Source organism: Emys orbicularis, chromosome 4, assembly GCF_028017835.1.
Source record: "Emys orbicularis isolate rEmyOrb1 chromosome 4, rEmyOrb1.hap1, whole genome shotgun sequence".
NCBI lineage: Eukaryota > Metazoa > Chordata > Testudines > Emydidae > Emys > Emys orbicularis.
Window position 1 is genome coordinate 88,383,278 of NC_088686.1, and position 21,475 is coordinate 88,404,752.

At 41.7% G+C, this 21,475-nt stretch overlaps 1 protein-coding gene across 1 annotated transcript in view; it reads left to right on the forward strand.

The window, feature by feature from the left end:
- PRMT3 (protein arginine methyltransferase 3) overlaps nucleotides 1-20,183 on the forward strand; it is a 110,729-nt gene extending 90,546 nt beyond the window's left edge. The window contains exon 16 of the mRNA XM_065403650.1: nucleotides 19,895-20,183. Coding sequence (XP_065259722.1) covers nucleotides 19,895-20,004 — 110 coding nt within the window. The 3' untranslated portion in view covers nucleotides 20,005-20,183. The remainder of the gene's footprint in view (nucleotides 1-19,894) is intronic.
- The last annotated feature ends 1,292 nt before the right edge of the window (nucleotides 20,184-21,475 follow it).

Consider the following 21,475-nt stretch of genomic DNA (forward strand, 5'->3'; position numbering starts at 1 on the left):
GCGGCAGGGAAGCGGGCAGAGGTTCCGGGGGTAGTCAGGGAGAAGGGGTGGTTGGATGGGGCAGGGGTCCCAGCGGGGTGGGAGGGACAGTCACGAATGAGAAGAGGGGTTGGATGGGGCAGCAGGGGGCAGTCAGGGGTGGGGTGTCTGGGGGTGGTCAGGGGACAGGGAGGGATGGATGGGGCAGGAGTCTGGGGGGGGGGCCATCAGGGGACAAGGAACAGGGGGGGTTGGATGGGGCAGGAGTCCTAGGGGGTGCTGTCAGGGGGCGAGAAGCCGGGGGGGTCGGATAGGGGTCGGAGGCTGGGCCATGCCTGGCTGTTTGGGGAGGCACAGCCTCCCCTAACCGGCCCTCCATACAATTTTAGAAACTCGATGTGTCCCTCAGGCCAAAAAGTTTGCCTGCTTCTGCTCTAGGAAGATGGTTAAAGACTTAATATTAGTGTTGAGTTCTATTTCTTCCTTTTGGTTCAGTGAGTGGTTCAAAATTCTGCAGCCAGTGGGAAGATAGACATACTTATTACCTATTTGTTCTAAATTATAAACTATGTACCCTTGGTGACACTTGCTTTCCATATTTTATTTGGTAAGGGTGCTTGAGAAGATGTTATGACAGTTACAGAAAAAAGTAAATAATGTTATTCTTTATAGCAGTGGTCCCCAAACTTTTCAGCCCACCCCCACCCTCCGGGGCCCAGAGTGGGGCCGTGGCTCCCAGGGAGAGAAGGAGACGCAGACAGGAGTAAAGGGGCTGAGGCTGGGGCCACAGCTGGGGGCAGGGGTGAGGACAGGAGCGGAGCCCTGTGGGGGCTGGCCCAAACTTTACTCCGCGTCCCCCCTAGTGGAGCGTACCCCACAGTTTGGGGACATCTACTTTATAGTGACTCTGAAAGCAGGTTTTATAACCAGTTTGCCAAAACTCAAGTTATTTTTGTCCACCTTTTTTAGTCTAAGTAAAACATTGTTAAAATTGGCATCAAAAATTAAATTCTCATTCTCCAATTATCAAATACACAAAAGCGCCTTTTTGTTTTAATTGAGTTGCCTGAAGTGATTGTAAAGCATTTGTTATATTATTAGATTTGCTGTCTGCAATGCTTTCGGCTGCTTGAGTCTATTGCGTATTACTTTAACAGGCTGCATTATGCCAAAGCATGACTATTCAGTTCTGCTGCATGAGCTAGTTCAGTCCTTCCTCTGGTATCATGCCAGTTTGTATTCTCAAATTATACATCTGTGTATTTTTCTTTTAGAGCTAACAAATGTATGTGTATTCTTTTTGACGTTAATGCTAATAATACCAAATACAACTAGACTGCTTTAAAAAAACAACAACCCACACCTGGATGGGAAAGGCTGGAAAGAATTATGTTTGTGGGGAAATGAGAGAGGGAAAAGATTCAGTATGGGTCAGAAGTTCTTGAGACCAAGTTAATAGATATTAGTCAAAATGATAATCGTGTGAAGAGTTGTCTGTATCCATCAACTTAAGCCAGAACTATGTAGTAAACCAAGAAATGTGATGTTTTAACCCTGTAGAAAGAAGCCCTTGCTACTGATTAAATCTGAAAGGTAACTTTTGTATTTTTTCCCTACTGGGCATGATCTGAGTCTTGAAGGTGATGAACAATGAAGTAAAAGAGTGCTGTCAGCATGCTGGATTTGTTTTTAATAATTAACAATGCAGCAAAATGAAAGAAACTAGAGGGAGAAGCCAACTGACATTTTATTGGCAAGACACACATTTTTTTTCCATTTGAAGGACATTGCAAAGGTGCTGTGTGAACTCCCTACAGATGCCAGTCAGGCTTCAGATAGCCACCCTTAGAAAGCTTGAAAATTCCTTTTAAAAAACAAAACAAAACAGATACTTTATATCTATTTGGATTGTTAGGGAGGAAAAACTGCATTTGTTTCTTGATTTTTTCCATCTGCTGCTTTCCACCCTGTTAAACATTTTTGCTAAAGAAGATCATGGGTTCATGAGTTTGATTTAGGGCCAGACATATGGTAAATAAATTTAATGCTTCCAAAAATAACCTTAAGAGTCTCTCTGAATTTTTTTTCCTCCTCCCCTATAACAATGCATTAAGTTGAAACAGAAAATCTGCATGCAAACAAACTCCATTAGCAATAAAACAGCACATCGCCGTTATTTTATGTTCTTGATATTGCCTTGCGGTGGAAATAAAACCTTGATGTTATTGTTTTTCCACAATGCCAAAAAGGTTGAGCACAGCAAAACTGAAATAGGACTTGTGCAACTAAACCCTGTAAAAATTCTTGATTATCTTTTTACTCCTCCTCAGTTTCCACCATAATTAGGTAGCCATTTGTAAGCTAACAAACTTTAAAATGTTAATTTTCTTTCCTCGAGTTTGTTAAATAGTAGGAATTTGGCTTTGGCACAATTAATATATCTTCATGCTTTGATTTTAAACTGAAATACTTCTACATTCCACATTCAGTTATTGGAGGATTTAAGTTCTTAAATGAGATTCTACTTCCTATTCTGCCTATCTACCATGCAATTAAATTCTCTGTTGTAACCCTGTCACCATAGCAGTTGTTCACTGATAAGCGAAGTGGTGATATCTCACCCTTTTTAAATCTAGTTTTCCTTGCAGCCTGAACTTTAAGGTCAAAGGGGACCAGGCCAATGAAACGGCTGATACCCAGCCTTTTTTATATTGGTTTTCATTTCTTTAAGATTAAAATATGAAGTTTGTCAATATCTTGCATATTATGTTATGACATGTCTTTCAGTACCTGACATTAAAAACTGCTCTGAAGATTTTTCAGGAACCTCTGTAACCTACTACTTCAAGCACTAAGGAAGAGGTTTTCTCCTGGCTATTGCCTCTTTTATGCTGCTGCAATGAAAAAGGGATGTTAGAGCCCCAGATCTGGCTAGTGGAGAATTTACCCTGGCACAGGCTTTGTGTTAGACTGTTTATGCTCCCCTGTCAAAAACTCCAACATAGGGGGCATATTGGAGTAGGAGAGGGCGGGGCTGCAGCACATAGCGCTGCAGGGGTATTCCAAGCAGCATTGCTGAGCGTATGCAAGTGGGCCCAAGGTAGGACAAGTGGGAACAGGGTGTTGTAATTTAGGCAGCAGTCCAGGGCCAACTGGGCTGCAGTGACCTCTGCAGCCGCTCAGAAATGGCAAGGCATAAAGTTGTCATAAAACCAGCTTACCCTCTTACCCCTTCCCTGGCCTGTCTGTTTACAAAATCTCACTGTAAGTATTTAGTCTACACCGCCATGCTATCTGAGAATAAAAGATCCCAGTAACTGATCATTGTTTTCCATCCCCACAATGCAATTGCAAAATGCTTCTGATGCAGAGGTACAGCAGTACGTGGTCCGACTTGAGGAAATCCGTAATAGCTCCACCTGCAAAAGCTTCATGAGGACGTGGTCATGAGCCTCGGACATGAAAGCAGAATTCTAGAACACTAACAAGTCCCTTGAAACACGTGGTCTCATGAGTTCAGTTTTATGTCAGCAGTAGGGATCACTGAAGTGAGGCTGCTCTTCGGCATTCATAAGCTGGTGATGACAGCAGCAGAAGTTACAAACCAGGAAGAGATAGTGGGGTGGGTGGCTGTGGCTCCAAGTGTCTAGGGTCTAAGAGAAGATAAATGGGAGGCTTAGCAATATGGAAGGAATAAGTAGAAGTTACTAAGTTTAAGGCAAACAGTCCTTTGGAGGATTTCTTATCCTTCCCTGGGTGACTTTTTGTTTGTTTGGTTGGTTGGTTTTTTTGGTCATCAGATGAGACAGAGGGTTTAAGACAGGGTTTTTCAACCCATGAGTCAGGACCCAAAATTGGGGTTGCCAGAATGTTTCAAAGGGTCATGTGACGGCTCCTGTGGCCCCTGTCCCACGGGGCTGGCTGGGCTTGGCTCTCTGCTCCCAGCACTGTAACCTCTGGGGTCCCAGTGCTACTCAGGTTTAGTCCAGCTGTCATGATGACAGAAGTCCGGGTAGGCCAAAATTGAGTGAGTGGCACTTCAACCCCATGAGCCAGGTCACAATTCCACTCTCAGATTTGCTCTGGTCAGGGAGGCAGAGCAAAACCTGAGATGCACTGCAATCCTGGAGGTTACAACGCCCAGAGCAGAGAGTCGAGCCCAGCCAGCCCTGTAGCACAGGAGTTGCAGGAGCTGCCACTGTGCGGTGAGTGGCAGGCAGGACCCAGCCCTCCACCCCCAGGAGACAGGATCCATCAGAAACCACCCCAAGGCCTCTACCCCCAGACTATTTACTGGGTTGCAACAGGCCATAAACATTTACGAATGGGTCCTGAGCCCAAAAAGGTTGAGAACCACTGGTTTAAGGAACCAACTTTTCTAAGCAATAGTGCTCATTTGAGGTTTATAGCCAGTTAATTACGATATAAGACCTTGGATACGAAGCCCAGTTCTACAAAAAATAAATTCTGTTTTGGATCTTGATAAAATCTAAATTATGCAACTATTGTCTGTCTCTGTCCCAGATGATTTTCCTGTTGAAGCAGATTACATTCACTGCCTTTTCATAAGTCATTAATCACTTGCTGTTGGGTCATGAGGATTGGAGAAAGGGGTGCAGTTTGCCTTGAGGTGGGATGCGAGAGTAGCCTGCTCTTTGAATTTCTACCTGCAAGCCCGTAAACCATACAATCAAAAGAAGGGAATAAGAGAAGGCTTTGCTCAGGTTATTTCCTAAAACCAAAAGGGTGTGAAAACACTTTTTCCAGATATTGAAGAGCCAAGTGTTTTTTGTTACTAAAGTGAGGGGAGGAGGGGTCTTTTTTCCATATATAAATTCAGAAACTGGATGCATGCTCTAGTGTTTTTTGCGTATGAAAATATATCCCAGTTACTGAAAATAAACTAAGATAGATATAGCTCCTCTGACTTGGAATGTGATTTTTATGCTGGCATCAGCTCTATGGTAACCTGTTGTTAAGGCATCTTTGCACACCTGTGAATGCGTATATAACCGCTACTTGGAAAACTTTCATACAGCTTTTTAGGATGAGACAGGGAATGAACACTAGTCACCTCCTGTTAGTAGCATTTACATTTCATCATAAGTTATCATACTACTTGGGCAACTATCCACTGCGATTTGTAGGAACCCTACTAGAAATGGTTCCAATGAAATCCCTCCTAATGCCAATGCTCTAAATGTTTAATGAAGGAAAGACAGATGTTCATGGCTTGACATCTATAATACCCATTCAGAGGGCACACAGCGATTCTTGGTCTTATATTGGTATAAATACATCGCTCAGGGGTGTGAAAAATCCATACCCCTAAGCGATGCAGTTATACTGACCTAACCCCCGGTTCAGATAGCACCATGTCGACAGGAGGGCTTCTCCTGTTGACATAGCTGCCACCTCTCGTAGAGGTGGGTTAACTATGCCGACAGGAGAGCGTCTCGCTGGTGTAGAAGTGTCTTTGCTGAAGCACTACAGCGCGGCTGCAGTTTTAAGTGGAGACCTGACCTTATTCACCCATAAGAACGGCCATACTGGGTCAGACCAAAGGTCCATCTAGCCCAGTATTCTGTCTTCCAACAGTGGCCAATGCCAGGTACCCCAGAGGGAATGAACAGAACAGGTAATCATCAAGTGATCCATCCCCTGTCACCCATTCCCAGTTTCTGGCAAACAGAAGCTAGAGACACCATCCCTGCCCATCCTGGCTAATAGCCATTGATGGACCTATCCTCCATGAATTTATCTAGTTCTTTTTTTGAACCCTGTTATAGTCTTGGCCTTCACAACATCTTCTGGCAAGGAGTTCTACAAGTTGACTGTGTGTTGTGTGAAGAAATACTTCCTTTTGTTTATTTTAAACCTGCTGCCTATTAATTTTATTTTGTGGCCCCTCGTTCTTGTGTTATGAGGGGGAGTAAATAACACTTCCTTATTTACTTTCTCCACACCAGTCATGATTTTATAGACCTCTATCAAATCCCCTCTTACTCGTTTATTTTCCAAGCTGAAAAGTCCCAGTCTTCTTAATCTCTCCTCATATGGCAGCCGTTCCATACCCCTCATCATTTTTGCTGCCCTTTTCGGAACCTTTTCTAATTCCAATATATCTCTTTTGAGATGGGATGACCACATCTGCACGCAGTATTCAAGATTTGGAGGTACCATGGATTTATGTAGAGGCAATATGATTTTCTGTCTTATCGATCCCTTTCTTAATGATTCCCAACATTCTGTTTGCTTTTTTGACTGCCGCTGCACACTGAATGGATGGTTTCAGAGAACTATCCACAAGGACTCTAAGATCTCTTTCTTGAGTGGCAACAGCGAATTTAGACCCCATCATTTTATATGTATAGTTGGGATTATGCTTTCCAGTGTGCATTACTTTGCATTTATCAACATTGAATTTCATCTGCCATTTTGCTGCCCAGTCACCCAGTTTTGAGAGATCCTTTTTTAGCTCTTCTCAGTCAAAGGCACAAAGCATGCAGAGCAAAGGGTAAAAACAAAGGTCTACATGCACATGTCCCTTTACGTGACCCTTAATGTTTCCTTGTGAGCTTTTTTACGTTTCAGCTAGCTCAGTTATCGCCACCTCTGGGTTGTGAGAAGCCGACTGTCCCTACTGCAGTTTGTGTCTGTTCCCTTGCCAGCTTGTCAACTCTAATTGACACTTCCTGGGCAGTCTCTGGCCACTCATTCAATCGCCCCACCCTTTTCTAGGCATAAGGTCCTTTAATTATCTGGTGTTTTCCATTTGATCTTGGATTTAGCCTTTGGAAGAGTAAACCAGTCTTAACCCATGTCTGATTCCAGGGGGGCTATTCCCAAATAAACAGCTTGTCCATTTATTATATGCATCCGAAGAAGTGGGCTGTAGCCCACGAAAGCTTATGCTCTAATAAATTTGTTAGTCTCTAAGATGCCACAAGTACTCCTGTTCTTTTAGCTTGTCCATTGTTTCCTGAAGGACCTTTATCTGTGTCATTGTTTTAACTTTCCTGTTTGGTTCCTTTAGCAATCCCTTTACATGTAACCGCATAGAAAGTAACCCATCATAAACATAGGTCTGACCCATACAGATTTTCCAGTTTGTATTTTTTAAATGAGTAACAGCTTTTCTAGCAATGATATGCCCTCACCTGGAATACTATGATCTTTTTGGATTACCCCAGTCTCGAAAAGGCCATGTCAGTAATAGAGGGAAGTTCAGATATGGATGACCAGAATGAAGCATGGAAAAACTTTCATATGAAAAAGGAGTAAAAAGATTTAGGCCTTGTCTACACTACAGAATTAGGTAAACTTAAGTTAGGTCCACCTAACATGTAGCCACCACAGTAATTACTTCAGTGGTTCATGTCCACACTATGCCACATCTGTCGTTGGTGCACATCCTCACCAGGAGTACATCCCGTAACTTAACTGTGTGGGGCATTGTAGAGTACTGACAGCTGGAGCCCCGCCACCCATCCCAGGGCTGACAGCTCAGGCTATGAGCTCCGGGGTGGGGCTCCAGCTGTGAGCCCAGGGAGGGAGGCTGACCGCCAACAGCCGATGTAAGTAATGCAGTGTCTGTATAGACACTGCGTTGCCCTAACTACATTGACTTAGCACTAAGCCTCTTGAGTTATTAGGTTGGTGTAGTGTGCGACTTACATCATCGGGAGCAATGTTGTAGTGTAGACACTTAGAGTTAGGTTGATGTAAGCTGCCTGAAGGAACATAAATCCACACCGTGTAGAGGTCAAGCATAGGAGTTTATTACACACAGCGCTGGCGGAGTGTCACCTTGCTTATTAGGCTCAGAGACACTGTCAATCAATTGATTACAATGGATTTTCCATGGGCGGGGGAAAGTGACGGGATAGACAGTTCCACACCCCGGGATAGGTCTAGCAAGACAAGATAGCACATTAGCCAATGGTTAACAGGTTACATAATGTCTCCGCCCATGGTCTCAAGTTAGCAAGTTAACATTTAATTAATACTTTGATAAAATGTTATTAGTATAAAGTATATATGTTGAATTCTGATTTGGGGTCCATAGGAATAGAGTAGCTCCTCTGATTGTCCAGCAGATACATTCCTAGGGATTAAAACAAAGAAACAGTGAAAGTATATGGCAATAAAGATTGTCTCCTTTGTGTTTTAAGGCGGGCATTGGTCCCTGGGAAAGGGAGGTGGGAGGAGGCCATATCTTATACTGACATGTGCCAACCTTTCATAAACTCAAGGTTGGATATGTGGGAACATCTCCCTACAAAAGAAACTAACAACCGAAACAGGGCTTCTTTGTTCAATCTGCAACTCTGAATAAGACACAATTATTTAGTTCTCAGCTCCAACACCTGGCAATTTGCTGGCTAGGCTTATTTTAGCAAAACAAGATTATCTGTTTATCCTAGCTTTCTCTTAGCTGATCACTATTTGCTAGGCCTCTGGTCCCTTGACCAAACTCTGGACTTGTGGGTCTGGAAAAGAGCTGGCACAATCCATATACCAGGTTGTTATATAAAATGCACATGGATTTTAACCCTTCACTGCCTTACATTGACCTAACTCTGTAGTGCAGACCAAGCCTTAGTGTTTTGGAGAGGAAATGAAAAAAGAGGAGACATGCTAAAGGTATACAGTAATGAATGCTATACACACTTCTATTCCTCCTTTCTCATAATGCAAGAACAAGGGGAGATTCAATTAAACTGAAAGGCAGAAAATTTAAAACTGATGCAAAGAAATACCTTTTCACACAAGTGTAACTAATTTGTGGAACTCGTTGCCACAAGACATGATTGAGGCTTAGAGCTTAATGGATTTTCTTGTTATTCTTAACATCCAGTTTTTTTTAAATCCTGAGTTATAGTAGCAAAGACTTTTAAAAAATAATCTTTGGAAGGGATCTAAAATCTTATGCTTCAGGGCATAAATTTAAAATTCATGGGGGGTAGAAAGAAATTTACCCTCTGTGCAGATTATTGCACTATTTCTTTCTCTAAAGTAGCTGGTCCTTACTCCTTTCAGAGATGTGATACTGGAGTAGGTGGATCACTGCCCTGACCCAATATGAAACTTCCAGTGTTGGCACTGTACAAATATATATGGAAGTTATGGTCCCTGTCCTGAGGACCTTTCATACTCATTGATAATACAGAGCAGAGTCACAATAATACATCAGAGGTATTATCAGTGTCATATCCATAACATGCTACCATATGTAGGGCAATTGCAAATATGTAATTTATGTTCTTAGATGATGTTGGTATGGAAATAGAGACACTTTTTTTAATCTGCTGCGATAGCAAGTTCCTTGCTGCAAGCATTTACTGCAGTATTTTTTTTTTTTTCTTATTGGGAGGCAAAATTTAAGGTTTTTCCAAGGGATGAATAAAAATGCTGGAACAGGATTATAACGAATTCAGTTTTGTCCTAATTGAACTGCAGCACTACAGTGTGGTTTATTTGCATCCTACTGAGCCATAATAAGAGCAAGGTGATGCAGCTCAGTCGCAGAGAGAGCTTCCTCTGCAGTTTATAAGACAGTAGAGCTCTTAAAAAGCATCAGTCATTTTATATCTCCATGACATAGATTAATTGTTCTGATCTGCCTCCCTGTTACATGGTTACACAGCCATTGCTCAGTTCAGCTACAGAAAAGGCTATTCAGAAAGGCAGATTTAATGTGGGGAAGACATAGCTGTGCCTCTTGACAATGAATTACACATTGATTCTCTGGGTCGCTTAATGCAATTAACTTTTTATAAATAACTGAGGGCTCTCTTTCATGAAATCACCAGTAAGTTTTTAGATGTTCTTCCTCATAGCTTGCCTTGAGGCTAAATGTCTTCCATTTGCTAGTAATGAAGTAGTTAACCGGTATCAAATCGTATCCTTTTGCTTGACAGGATTGTTGCATTTAAATAACTAGTCATTCCATTTTAACAGTGTATTTGTGTATAGAATAACAATTACCACAGTGGAGCAGTCTTGTTGAGCAAAGTGGACAATTAATAAAAGCTCAGCTGGAATTTCAGGGAAATCGCTAAATAATTCTAGAATTTGAGAACAAGATTTGTTTTTATTGTTCTTAGGAGGGTACCACTCTGCCATGTTTAAACTCTTTTGTTGAAAATCATTTTTGACTGTGAAAGTATTCTGCATCCTGTGACGAACTCCTGCCGTTCACTTATTTTAAACGTGGATCTGGTGTCGGATTTGTGTTTAATATGATATCTGACAGCTGCAGATTAGATTTTTTTTTTAAATCCATTTAAATTTGAAACCAGCATTCCCGCTTGGTTTTAAACTGTGCAGGTATGCTGCCTTTTGTTGGCTCATAACTTTTATTTATCCAAAGACAGCACTATAAATTTCAGCTTTTTCAGCAACAAAAAGTGTTGCAGACGTTGACAATCTCTTTAGAAATCCTACTAAATAACAAGTATCTCTAGCTGCTCTGAGACTAAGAAGGATGGGAGAGGAGACCAGGATGCCAAAGAGGCAGAGGAGGCATAAGAAGGTAGCAGAGGCTGGGATTGGGGGTAGGAGGGGGCAAAGATCAGTTAAGGAGCAATGCCTGCTATGGAAGCAGCAGAGTAATTCGTGTTTTATATGGATAGTCTTCTACTTTATTAATGCACCATTCAGTACCATACATTTTTAAGCAGAACTCCTGGTTTTTTTTCTGCTTAAATTCATAGTACATGGTCTAGTATATGGATTTTTCCAAATAGTAACTATTTACAAATAAAAAGCACAGTTCCATTTTGAAACCCTCTTAAGGCTGAAAGAAAAATACTTCCTTTGTAAAGCTTTTTCAGTTACCTTTTTTCTAAATATTTTGGAAAATGTTAAAGGCGAGAGCTGCTAATTTAATCGATTAACTGTTCATATTTATCTTCCAAAAAACTCCAAAACCCTAGGGATAATTCTGTTCAACATCTGGTCTCAAAATTTTGTCTCAGAATAAAGGTAGCAACAACATTGAGATCCCTCTGCTAGATAATACTGTTGTAAGTCCAGAGGTCAAATTTCCCCACAATGTGGAAGAATATCCATATCGGATGATGATTGCTTCGGGAGAGTTGGCAGGGCATTCATATGTAGTATGATGACTTACTCTTAATTCTTGTGAGCATCAGAATGAAAGGTGTGATGTGTATGTGCCAATAAACCAAAGTTAAACTGTTACAGTGCATCTAAATTTAATGCATTGACCGTATACATTCCATTTGCAGTCTCTTTTGAGTCATGACTAAATTTTTGGAAATTTTTGTAAAAATTTACATATTAATTTGTATTTAACTTTCAAAGGTGTTGCATACCTACAACTTCTGTTAACTTGGGAAATGCAGGTGCTTAGTGCCTCCAAAAATCAGGCTGCTGTTATATGGATGCTTAATTTTAGACATTCGCATATGAAAAGTTTGTATCATGTGGATTAAACTTCTATTTTTAGTACAGTCTGGCATAAAAGTACTGATAGTATTAAAAAGCCTTGAACATGGTAATAGATTTGTAGATTTTTTTTTTTTTTCTTCTCTAATGGCCATTAACCATTATGAAGATCTAGGCTATGTCTACACTGCACTTTCGTTGGCAGGAGAGCGTCTCCCATCGCTGAAGCTACTGCCCCTCGTTGGGGATGGTTTTATTTTGTCATCAGGAGAGCTTTCCTCTAGCGACAGAGTGGCTACAGGGTGTGCATTACAACGGCGTTGCTGTAGCAGTGCAGTCGCGTCGTTGTAAGGTGCGCAGTGTAGACATAACCCTAGTCTGACACCTGCATAACACAGGCCATAGAAATTCACCCACTGATTCCTGTATCAAACCCATAATTTCTGATTAAAATATGTGCCTAATTTCTAGTCTGAATTTATCTAGCATCAGCCTTTATCTATTGGATCATCAGTTCTTCATGAAATTATGAAATAGGTGTTTCTGTATTTGATAAATGATCCATTTGTTATACATGGGTTTAAAATGAGCTCACAACTAATGGACCAAGAAACACAATTTGTGCTGCATTCATACATGTATTCAAAAAGTTGTAATGAAAATTAAAGCAAACTTTGAAGCAGGCACTAAATGACAAGTATGAAAAGAGTCCCAGCCCTGTACTTACTATGACAAATGGCATTTTTGTATAGCAGCACTGCACTTTTAACTGTTAAAGTACATTCAAAGACCTAGTATTGGTTTCTTTTTTTATAAACAAATATGTAGTTAACATAATGCAAGATGAACCGCTAACTAGATGAAATTTGCAGGAATGCTTCTGAATTGGTTAACTTAGACTCATAGACTCATAGACTTTAAGGTCAGAAGGGACCAATATGGTCATCTAGTCTGACCTCCCGCATGATGCAGGCCACAAAAGCTGACTCACCCACAACAGAATCTACCAGCCTGCGACCCCTGCCCTATGCTGCGGAGGAAGGCGAAAAACCTCCAGGGCCTCTGCCAATCTACCCTGGAGGAAAATTCCTTCCCGACCCCAAATATGGCGATCAGCAGAACCCCGAGCATACAGGCAAGATTCTACAGCCGGACTCTCATTTTACCCGCGATGGCCCGTTAATGCCTATTTGACTAAAATCACATTATCCCATCAAACCATTCCCTCCATAAACTTATCAAGCCTAATCTTGAAGCCAGAGAGGTCCTTTGCCCCCACCGTTTCCCTCGGAAGGCTGTTCCAAAATTTTACCCCTCTGACGGTCAGAAACCTTCGTCTAATTTCAAGCCTAAACTTCCCCACGGCCAGTTTATAGCCATTCGTTCTCGTATCCACATTACTACTAAGCTGAAATAATTCCTCTCCCTCCTTGGTATTAATCCCTTTGATATATTTAAAGAGAGCAATCATATCCCCCCTCAGCCTTCTTTTGGTTAGGCTAAACAAACCGAGCTCCTCGAGTCTCCTTTCATAGGAAAGGTTTTCCATTCCTCGGATCATCCTAGTGGCCCTTCTCTGTACCCGTTCCAGTTTGAGTTCATCCTTTTTAAACATAGGAGACCAGAACTGCACACAGTACTCCAAATGAGGTCTCACCAGCGCCTTGTATAACGGAAGCAGCACCTCCCTGTCCCTACTAGAAATACCTCGCCTAACGCATCCCAAGATCGCATTAGCTTTTTTCACAGCCACGTCACATTGCCGACTCATAGTCATCCTGCGATCAACCAGGACTCCGAGGTCCTTCTCCTCCTCCGTCACTTCCAACCTATGCGTCCCTAACTTATAACTAAAATTCTTGTTAGTCATCCCTAAATGCATCACCTTACACTTCCCACTATTGAATCTCATCCTATTATTGTTACTCCAATTTACAAGGTCATCCAAGTCTCCCTGCAAAATATCCCGATCCTTCTCCGAATTGGCAATACCTCCCAACTTTGTGTCATCCGCAAACTTTATCAGCCCACTCCTACATTCGGTTCCGAGGTCAGTAACGAATAGATTAAATAAAATCGGACCCAAAACCGAACCTTGAGGAACCCCACTGGTGACCTCCCTCCAACCCGACAGTTCCCCTTTCAGTACTACCCGCTGCAGTCTCCCCTTTAACCAGTTCTTTATCCACCTCTGGATTTTCATATCGATCCCCATCTTTTCTAATTTAACCAGTAATTCCTCGTGCGGCACAGTATCAAACGCTTTACTAAAATCTAGGTAAATTAGATCCACCGCATTTCCTTTATCTAGAAGGTCTGTTACTTTCTCAAAAAAGGAGATCAAGTTGGTTTGGCACGATCTTCCTTTCGTAAACCCATGTTGTAATTTGTCCCAATTGCCATTCACCTCAAGGTCCTTAACTACTTTTTCCTTCAAGATTTTTTCCAAGACCTTGCATACTACAGAAGTTAAACTAACAGGCCTGTAGTTACCCGGGTCACTTTTTATCCCCTTCTTGAAAATAGGAACCACATTAGCTATTTTCCAGTCCATCGGTACCTCCCCCGAGTTTACAGATTTATTAAAAATTATCGCCAAGGGGCTTGCAATTTCTCGCGCCAGCTCCTTCAATAATCTAGGATGAAGATCATCCGGTCCACCCGATTTAGTCCCATTTAGCTGGTCAAGTTTGGCTTCCACCTCTGATACTTTAATGTCAATTGCCCCTCCTTTATTCCCCTCTGTCCCGCTCCCTCTATTCCTAAGCCCTTCATTAGCCTTATTAAACACCGATGCAAAATATTCATTTAGATATTGTGCCATGCTTAGATTGTCCTTAATCTCCACTCCATCTGCAAGCTTCAGTGGCCCCACTTCCTCTTTCTTTGTTTTCTTCCTATTTATATGGCTATAAAACCTCTTACTATTGGATTTAATTCCCCTCGCGAGGTCCAACTCTACACGGCTTTTGGCCTTTCTCACCGCATCCCTACATGCTCTGACCTCAATAAGGTAGGTTTCTTTGCCGATCTCTCCTCTCTTCCATTCTTTGTACGCTTTCTGTTTTTTCTTAATCGCCCCTTTGAGACGCCCGCTCATCCAGCTGGGTCTAATTCCCCTGCCTACTGACCGTTTCCCCTTTCTCGGGATACAGGCCTCGGACAGCTCGTGCAACTTCAGCTTGAAATAATCCCAGGCCTCATCTGCCTTTAGCTCTCTAAGTATGTTAGCCCAATCCACTTCCCTAAGTAGTTGCCTTAATTTATTAAAGTTGGCCTTTTTGAAATCGTAAACCTTAGTCACAGTCATAGTTTTATTTCTGTTAACCCTTCCATTTAGTTTAAACCAAATTAGCTCATGGTCACTCGAGCCAAGGTTGTCCCCTACAACCATTTCCTCAACGAGGTCCTCACTACTCACCAGCACCAAATCTAAAATGGCATCCCCCCTCGTCGGTTCAGCTACTACTTGATGAAGGAATTCATCTGCTAGCACGTCTAGAAACATCTGAGCCCTATTATTGTTACTAGCATTTGTTCCCCAATCTATGTCTGGGAAGTTAAAGTCCCCCATGATCACACAGCTCTTATTAGTTTTTACTTCCTTAAAAACATTAAATAGTTCTCTGTCCGCATCCAGGCTAGATCCCGGCGGTCTATAGCACACCCCAAGCAGTATCTCAGGGGAGGCTCTAGTAGTTCTTTTACCCAGTGTAATTGTTGCCCAGACAGACTCCGTCTTATCCATTCCATCACTTATTATTTCTTTACATTTTAGCTCATTATTGACATACAATGCCACACCCCCACCTTTACCTTTTTTCCGGTCATTCCTAAACAGCACATACCCTTCCATACCTGTACTCCAGTCATGACTACCATTCCACCACGTTTCGGTTATTCCTACGATATCAGGTTTCATTTCTTGGACCAGGAGCTCCAATTCCTCCATTTTGTTACCTAGGCTTCTCGCATTGGTGTATAAACATCTTACCATATGCTGTCTATCCTTTCTCCCATTAGTTATGCACTTTGGTACGGACCCAGTAGTGTCCATCTGCCCCCTCCTTCTTATGTCCAATTCCCTACCCCTACCTATATCTGTGCTTTTCTCCTCGCCGTCTTTTTCAGTGTTGGAATCTGGCGTGGAGATCAACTGGACATCTCCCAACCGTCTCCCCCAAGTTCCTAGTTTAAAGCCCTTTTGATGAGATGAGCCAGCCTCCCTCCCAGAAGTCTATTTCCTTCCCTACTCAGGTGAAGTCCATCCCGCGAGAACAGCTGTCTGTCCCCGAAAGCCTCCCAGTGGCCATACATCCCAAAGCCCTCCTTATAGCACCACTCCCTTAGCCAGCTATTTATCCTCACAATCCTGTCTGCCCTTTGCTGTCCTTCTCTAGGAACAGGCAGAATCCCACTGAAGATAATCTGAGCCTCGACTTCCTTAAGCGTCTTCCCCAGCCTGGCATAATCTCCCTTGATTCTCTCTAGCGAGAACCTAGCCGTGTCATTCGTTCCTACATGAAGGATGATCAAGGGGTTCTTACCCGCTCCTTTTAGGATCCTTTTCAACCGCAGGTCCACATCCCGTATCTTAGCGCCCGGCAGACAGCACACCCTTCTGTTTTCCGGGTCCGCCCTGGTCACAGGCCTGTCTAACCTCCTCAGTAAGGAGTCCCCAATCACATAAACCTGCCTTTGCCTGGGGGCAGCGCAATCTACCAATCTATCCCCTGTTCCCTGCGGCCGTAACTCCTGTCTGTCTCTATTTTCCCTTATAGTCCCCCTATTGCCATCCTGTATCCTCCCGGGGCCAAGTGTTGATGCTACTTCCATCAACTCCTCCCCCCTGTGTATTGGACTAGCTGCCCTTCTTTTCTTCCTCTGCCTCCCACCATCAGGTACCACCTGCTGCGTCCCCTCCTCGTTAGCCAAACACCCAAACCTGTTCCTGAGTTCTATTTCCCCCTCACTAGCCCTCCTTTTCCTTGGCCTGCTTCTCACGGTCACATGCTTCCACTGCTCTTGTTCTCCCCCCGACATTCCCCCCTCACAGACCATAGCCCCCGCTTCCATCTGCACCCCTGAGCATGCCCCTTCAGCCACCCCTTGCCTTTGCTCCATTAGCTGCTCAAACCCCCTTCTAAACTCTACCAGGGTCTCTACTTGCATCTCCAACCCCCGAACCTTTTCCTCTAACAGGGCAAGTAGGCGGCATTTCATACAGACATACCTCTGATCAGGTGCACCTGCTAGGACTATATACATACCGCAGCTGCTACATGCTTTCATCTGCATTGTGTCCCCTGCTGCCTGGCTCATGGCTGCTGTGGTCTCTGCCTGCAGCCTCTGAGGGAACAAAGCACACCGACCACCGCGCCCAGACTTAAAAGTATGTCTCGTGCATCTAGATTTTCAAAATATAGGTTCGTGCACACAACTTTGTGTTCAGTTGTGCATGTGTAAAAGTGACATACTTTATACACGCAGTCCTGTTTGTTCACATGCAGTGAACATAAGTGGATTTCGTGCAGGGTGTTCCAGTGCAGAGGACATTGGACGGTGGGTTAGGACACTTGGGTCCTAATTCCACTGTCTGCTCTGGCCTCTCAAATGTGTTCATTGATAACTTATCTGAAATTGTAGGGGGTTTTCAAAGTGTTTTGGTCAGTAGTAAGTGCTGTTTTGAGTCATTTGCAAGTTCTGGTTCTTTGATCAAGGAATGAAGATTTACTGCATTATTTCCTTTTTTGCTTTTTTAATAACATTTCAATCTGAGTACATGAAGAAATTTGAAAAGTAAGCAACTGTGACTAGTTGCAATTGTTAAAAATAATTCAGCATTTATGTGTACCTCTTTATTCTATGCAAGTATGTACATTTATTTATAGATCTCTATCCTTTCTGTTTGTTCAAATCCATGAAGCATGGATCAGCTGTTGGTAATCTTCATAATTGTAAACTCACTACTGTCCTCTTGGTCTATGAATCTTTCATCAAGAAAAGTAAATTTTTCTAGAACAACTAGCATTGTAGCTCTACAGAAACAGCTATTGTCCACTTCCTTCGTCTATAGTAAAAACTTGCAGAAATATGTATCCCTTTGGATACACACTTTAAGCCTTACCTGGGAAGATATTTTTACATAACTCTGGAAAATTAAAGGCTGGATCTTGTCTACAGGCATATGTCTCCACAAATCTTATACAGTCTGCTACACCACACTAATCTTAAAAAAAGCATAACCATGCATAAACAGGTACAAATTAATAGCATTAATTTGCCCTTATAATACCACTTTTCATTATAGGATCTAAAAGTGCTTCAGAATCAATGAGCTTCAGAAACCTCTAAGATAGATAAAGAATATATAAGGAAGTTTTTATCCACTACTGAAGCACAAAAGTCTCTGGGATGAAACACAGTAGCTGTCTAATAGCACCTGTTTAATAGCAAATTCAGTGTGCCACAAAAGATTAAGACGAACAGAAGGTTAAATTGAAACATTAAGGGGTGGAATTTAGGTAGATAAATGCAATTACCTCAGTTGGGATATGGCCAGAAAACCAAAGGTAACTCCTCCCCCCTTACCCTTCTGAAAAGGGCTGTGGGGCCTCTGTCAAGATGTCTCCTTGATGTCTTAGCCAAAAAAAAAAAAAAACTGTTGCTAAATGACAATTTTTGTTTGGGGTTTAACAAAATTTAATACTAATTGTGACTGATCTGACAGTGATTTACCATATCCTGGACAAACCTTATGGAATTAAACCTCATAGAATTCAGTTTAATACCTTTGGAGTCCATTGTATTGAAAATGAACATATTTGTATATTATTGTGGGATTCTATAGAACTTCTTTAGGAGGAAGGCAGGATTAATGCAGTCTCTGGGAGATATTAGGAACTTCAAAGGACTTTCTGGGTCAATAAGTGTGAAGTGGATTTCCTAGGAAATACTTAGGGGTGAGGGGAATGCAAACGACCCACCTCAAATCCATACTTTTGAAGCTGCACTTGGAGCAGAGACCCACTGTCTGGCTGATTATCTAGTCATGATCTCTTCAAAGAGTCAGGCTGGATAAATGGGTGACTCCCTTGCTCATAACAGTTGCTCAGAGCAAAGGATGTAATGAATTTGAAACTGCAGGAAAATCCCTGGATGGGGTTTGAAGGCCTCTCCTGACAGAGCCCATGTTGCAGTTGAGGTGATCTCTGGTAAGCTTATTAGCATGTGTGTAGGTTCTGTATTGCTTTTAGTATGTTTTCTCTGTATTGCTTTTACCTTAAAAATAAATGGGTGCTTGCTTAGAAAACTCGTTGGTAACTTACAGGTGTGTCAATTACACTATGTACCATCGGAGGAGAGAAGCGCAGCAGGCCTGCTTAGATAGACTGTCTTTTTCTGGAATGACATAATGAAGGCAGGGAACTGTTGAGCCTGGAAATACCATAGTCAGGAGGGACTGCCAGCTATTGCCTCTCTGGGGTGGAGCCAGAAACCTGAGGGTGGGTGTCCTCGGTGGACAACTGAGGGAAAATATAGGTGTAATTGCCCTGAATTGTGACAATTATGTTTGTGCAGTTTTTTAATTTAATGAAGATTTTTTTTTTATTTAAACATTCCCCTGCAGGACCTGACTAAAAACAAAACCATCTTAAAAACCAAGGCCAACGTTACTGTAATACAAATAGGAAACACTCTTAGCATTCATGGTGAAAAGTGAACTAGACTTATACTATTCACTCAGTTTTAACTCCTCTGACATGATTGTAGTAATGTCCCTTGTTTAAACACAAGGAAGGAATAAAGAGATGTCCACTTCGGGGAGTAATACTCTCCCTTTAGTAGTGTGCTATGGCTAACACAAATGTTTACTTCATGAAGAAAATTCGTAATATGTTATTAAAGAATTTAAAATTTTAACTTTTCCCCAGGGAATGAGAGCTGCTTCTTAAACTCAAGGGCAGAAGTGATACCAAAACGATGACTTTTTATATCTGCTATATTAATGAAGTATTGAGAAATGCTTCCAGAAGCTATTGCAAATGGCCTGCTAAGCAGTTAGTGTGCAAATCCTCTTAATTGGAGACAATTTTTGAGAGTCTTGGGGAAGGAGAACTCTGTGTATGCAGGACATATTGAGTCCTTTACTATACAATCTGATTATAGCAATTTTGATTAGAATTAATAGCTCACTGGATGGGTCAAGTGAGACATTAACAGGTATGATGAAACCTAACCTATGTCACGTTAAGTCAATCAGTTTACTGGCCAGATTCGTAGTCAATGACGTTACTAATTGATAGAATAGGGAGATGGTTTCAGCACACAGCTGTAGTTGTAATATTTTTGTGCCTTCTATTCATCTCTTGTCCTCTAAAACAGGCTCCTCATGCAAACCAATAAAAGGAGATAAATGTAACACTGCTGTTCTAATCAAGCCATTCAGTGTATCCAACTTAGTGTAAATGCAATCATTGTTTGTGTTTTGCTCTTGTAGGTGAGGCCTTGAGAGGAAAGATAACTGTTGTCAAGAATAGGAAGGATCCACGGTCCCTCATTATAACTCTTTCAGTGAACAATACAAAACAGACATACAGCCTGCAGTGAAAAGACTAAACAGACTTCAAGAAATGCTAATTTTTATGTATCTGATGTCAATTTTTCTAAACAAAAATGGTGTTTGGCTCAAGAATACAGCAAGAGTTGGAACTGATTGGCTTATCATTTGTGTGGTCTTGCAAAGGTGATAGATGAGATGATGATGAAACCAAATCTGAGTGCATTTCCTATAATGTGGAGAGAAGGAATGGAAATGGTTTTAATTTAGGTGAATCTGCTAGAAAAGTCAGATACGGCTCTAGACATTTACTGTAACGATAACATGCTGTCTGTAAAATTTTAACTCAGCAGAGCATAGCTTATTCTTACTGTGCTCACTGGCAAACCTGATTATTCTCACCAAAAAAGGCAATCTTGCATAGTTTCTTAGCTAAGATCAAAAGAGGGCCAACTCCTGTGCAGACCTTATTTTTATTTGGAACAATTCAGTAGAAGTCAGTGCTTCAGGATTTGGCCCATCATGCTCTAGGGATGAAGACTACATTTGTTTTTATAAACTTTCTATTACTGTATGATGTAAATTGTGTACATTGCACTTGTCAAAATAAACCATCAACGTACATTTTGTTATTCAGTTGCCTTAATTTTCATTGTTCATTTATTGGAAGATTATGAACTTCAATATCTACAGTGGCTCTCCTAGTCATTACTGAGGCTTTTCCTGTCCTGGTCTATTGGACTGGCTTTTGCAAAGCTGCACATGTATCTGGGTAGTACCAATATCCTTCATCCGCTCTTGACTTCTTCAGGGCATAGTGACACAAAAATGCAGGCAGTTGTCGTCATATGTCCATCTTCTACAATTCAACAAAACCAAATCCCATGGAGCTAGCAATGAAGCTCCTTTTTATCAAAAAGCAGAAGGCAGAAAGTCTGGTGGTCCTGACCGTAGGAAAACTGAAGGGATGCAGGTGCATCTCTGACATTTACCAATTTGCTGGCCACAATACACCATTCATTGTGGGACCAAAACTGCTACCAGTCTATGGGCTGAATTGCAAGTAGACCAGCCTTGCGAGCGTATTGTCCTGTTTCCCACCTACCCATTTCTTGCCTTTTTGAGTTGGGATTGTGGGGCTTGATTTGTCCACAGTGAAAAAAATTTGGCTTGGACTTTGTGCACATGACAGGAATTTTACCCTATGTTAAGAGTAAAAATGGACATTGCTTTAATGTTTAATACTGGACATTCTCTAAAATACAAAACAAAAAAGAGATTCAAAATCCATGAGCCAAATTTTCAAGAGCTCAGCTCCCATTTAGGCACCTAAAGCTCTTGTAGGTTGATACATGCACACCATCAGTTAGTTCAGTGTAGAGGTATAAAGAACATGGGTGCATCAGGTTGCAAATTAACTTAAACCCTTTTAACTACAAGAATAACAGTTTTTAGCACTAAATATTTTTCACTCTTCAAAAAAAAAAAAAAAAAAAAAAAAAACTTCTCTCCAAAATATTC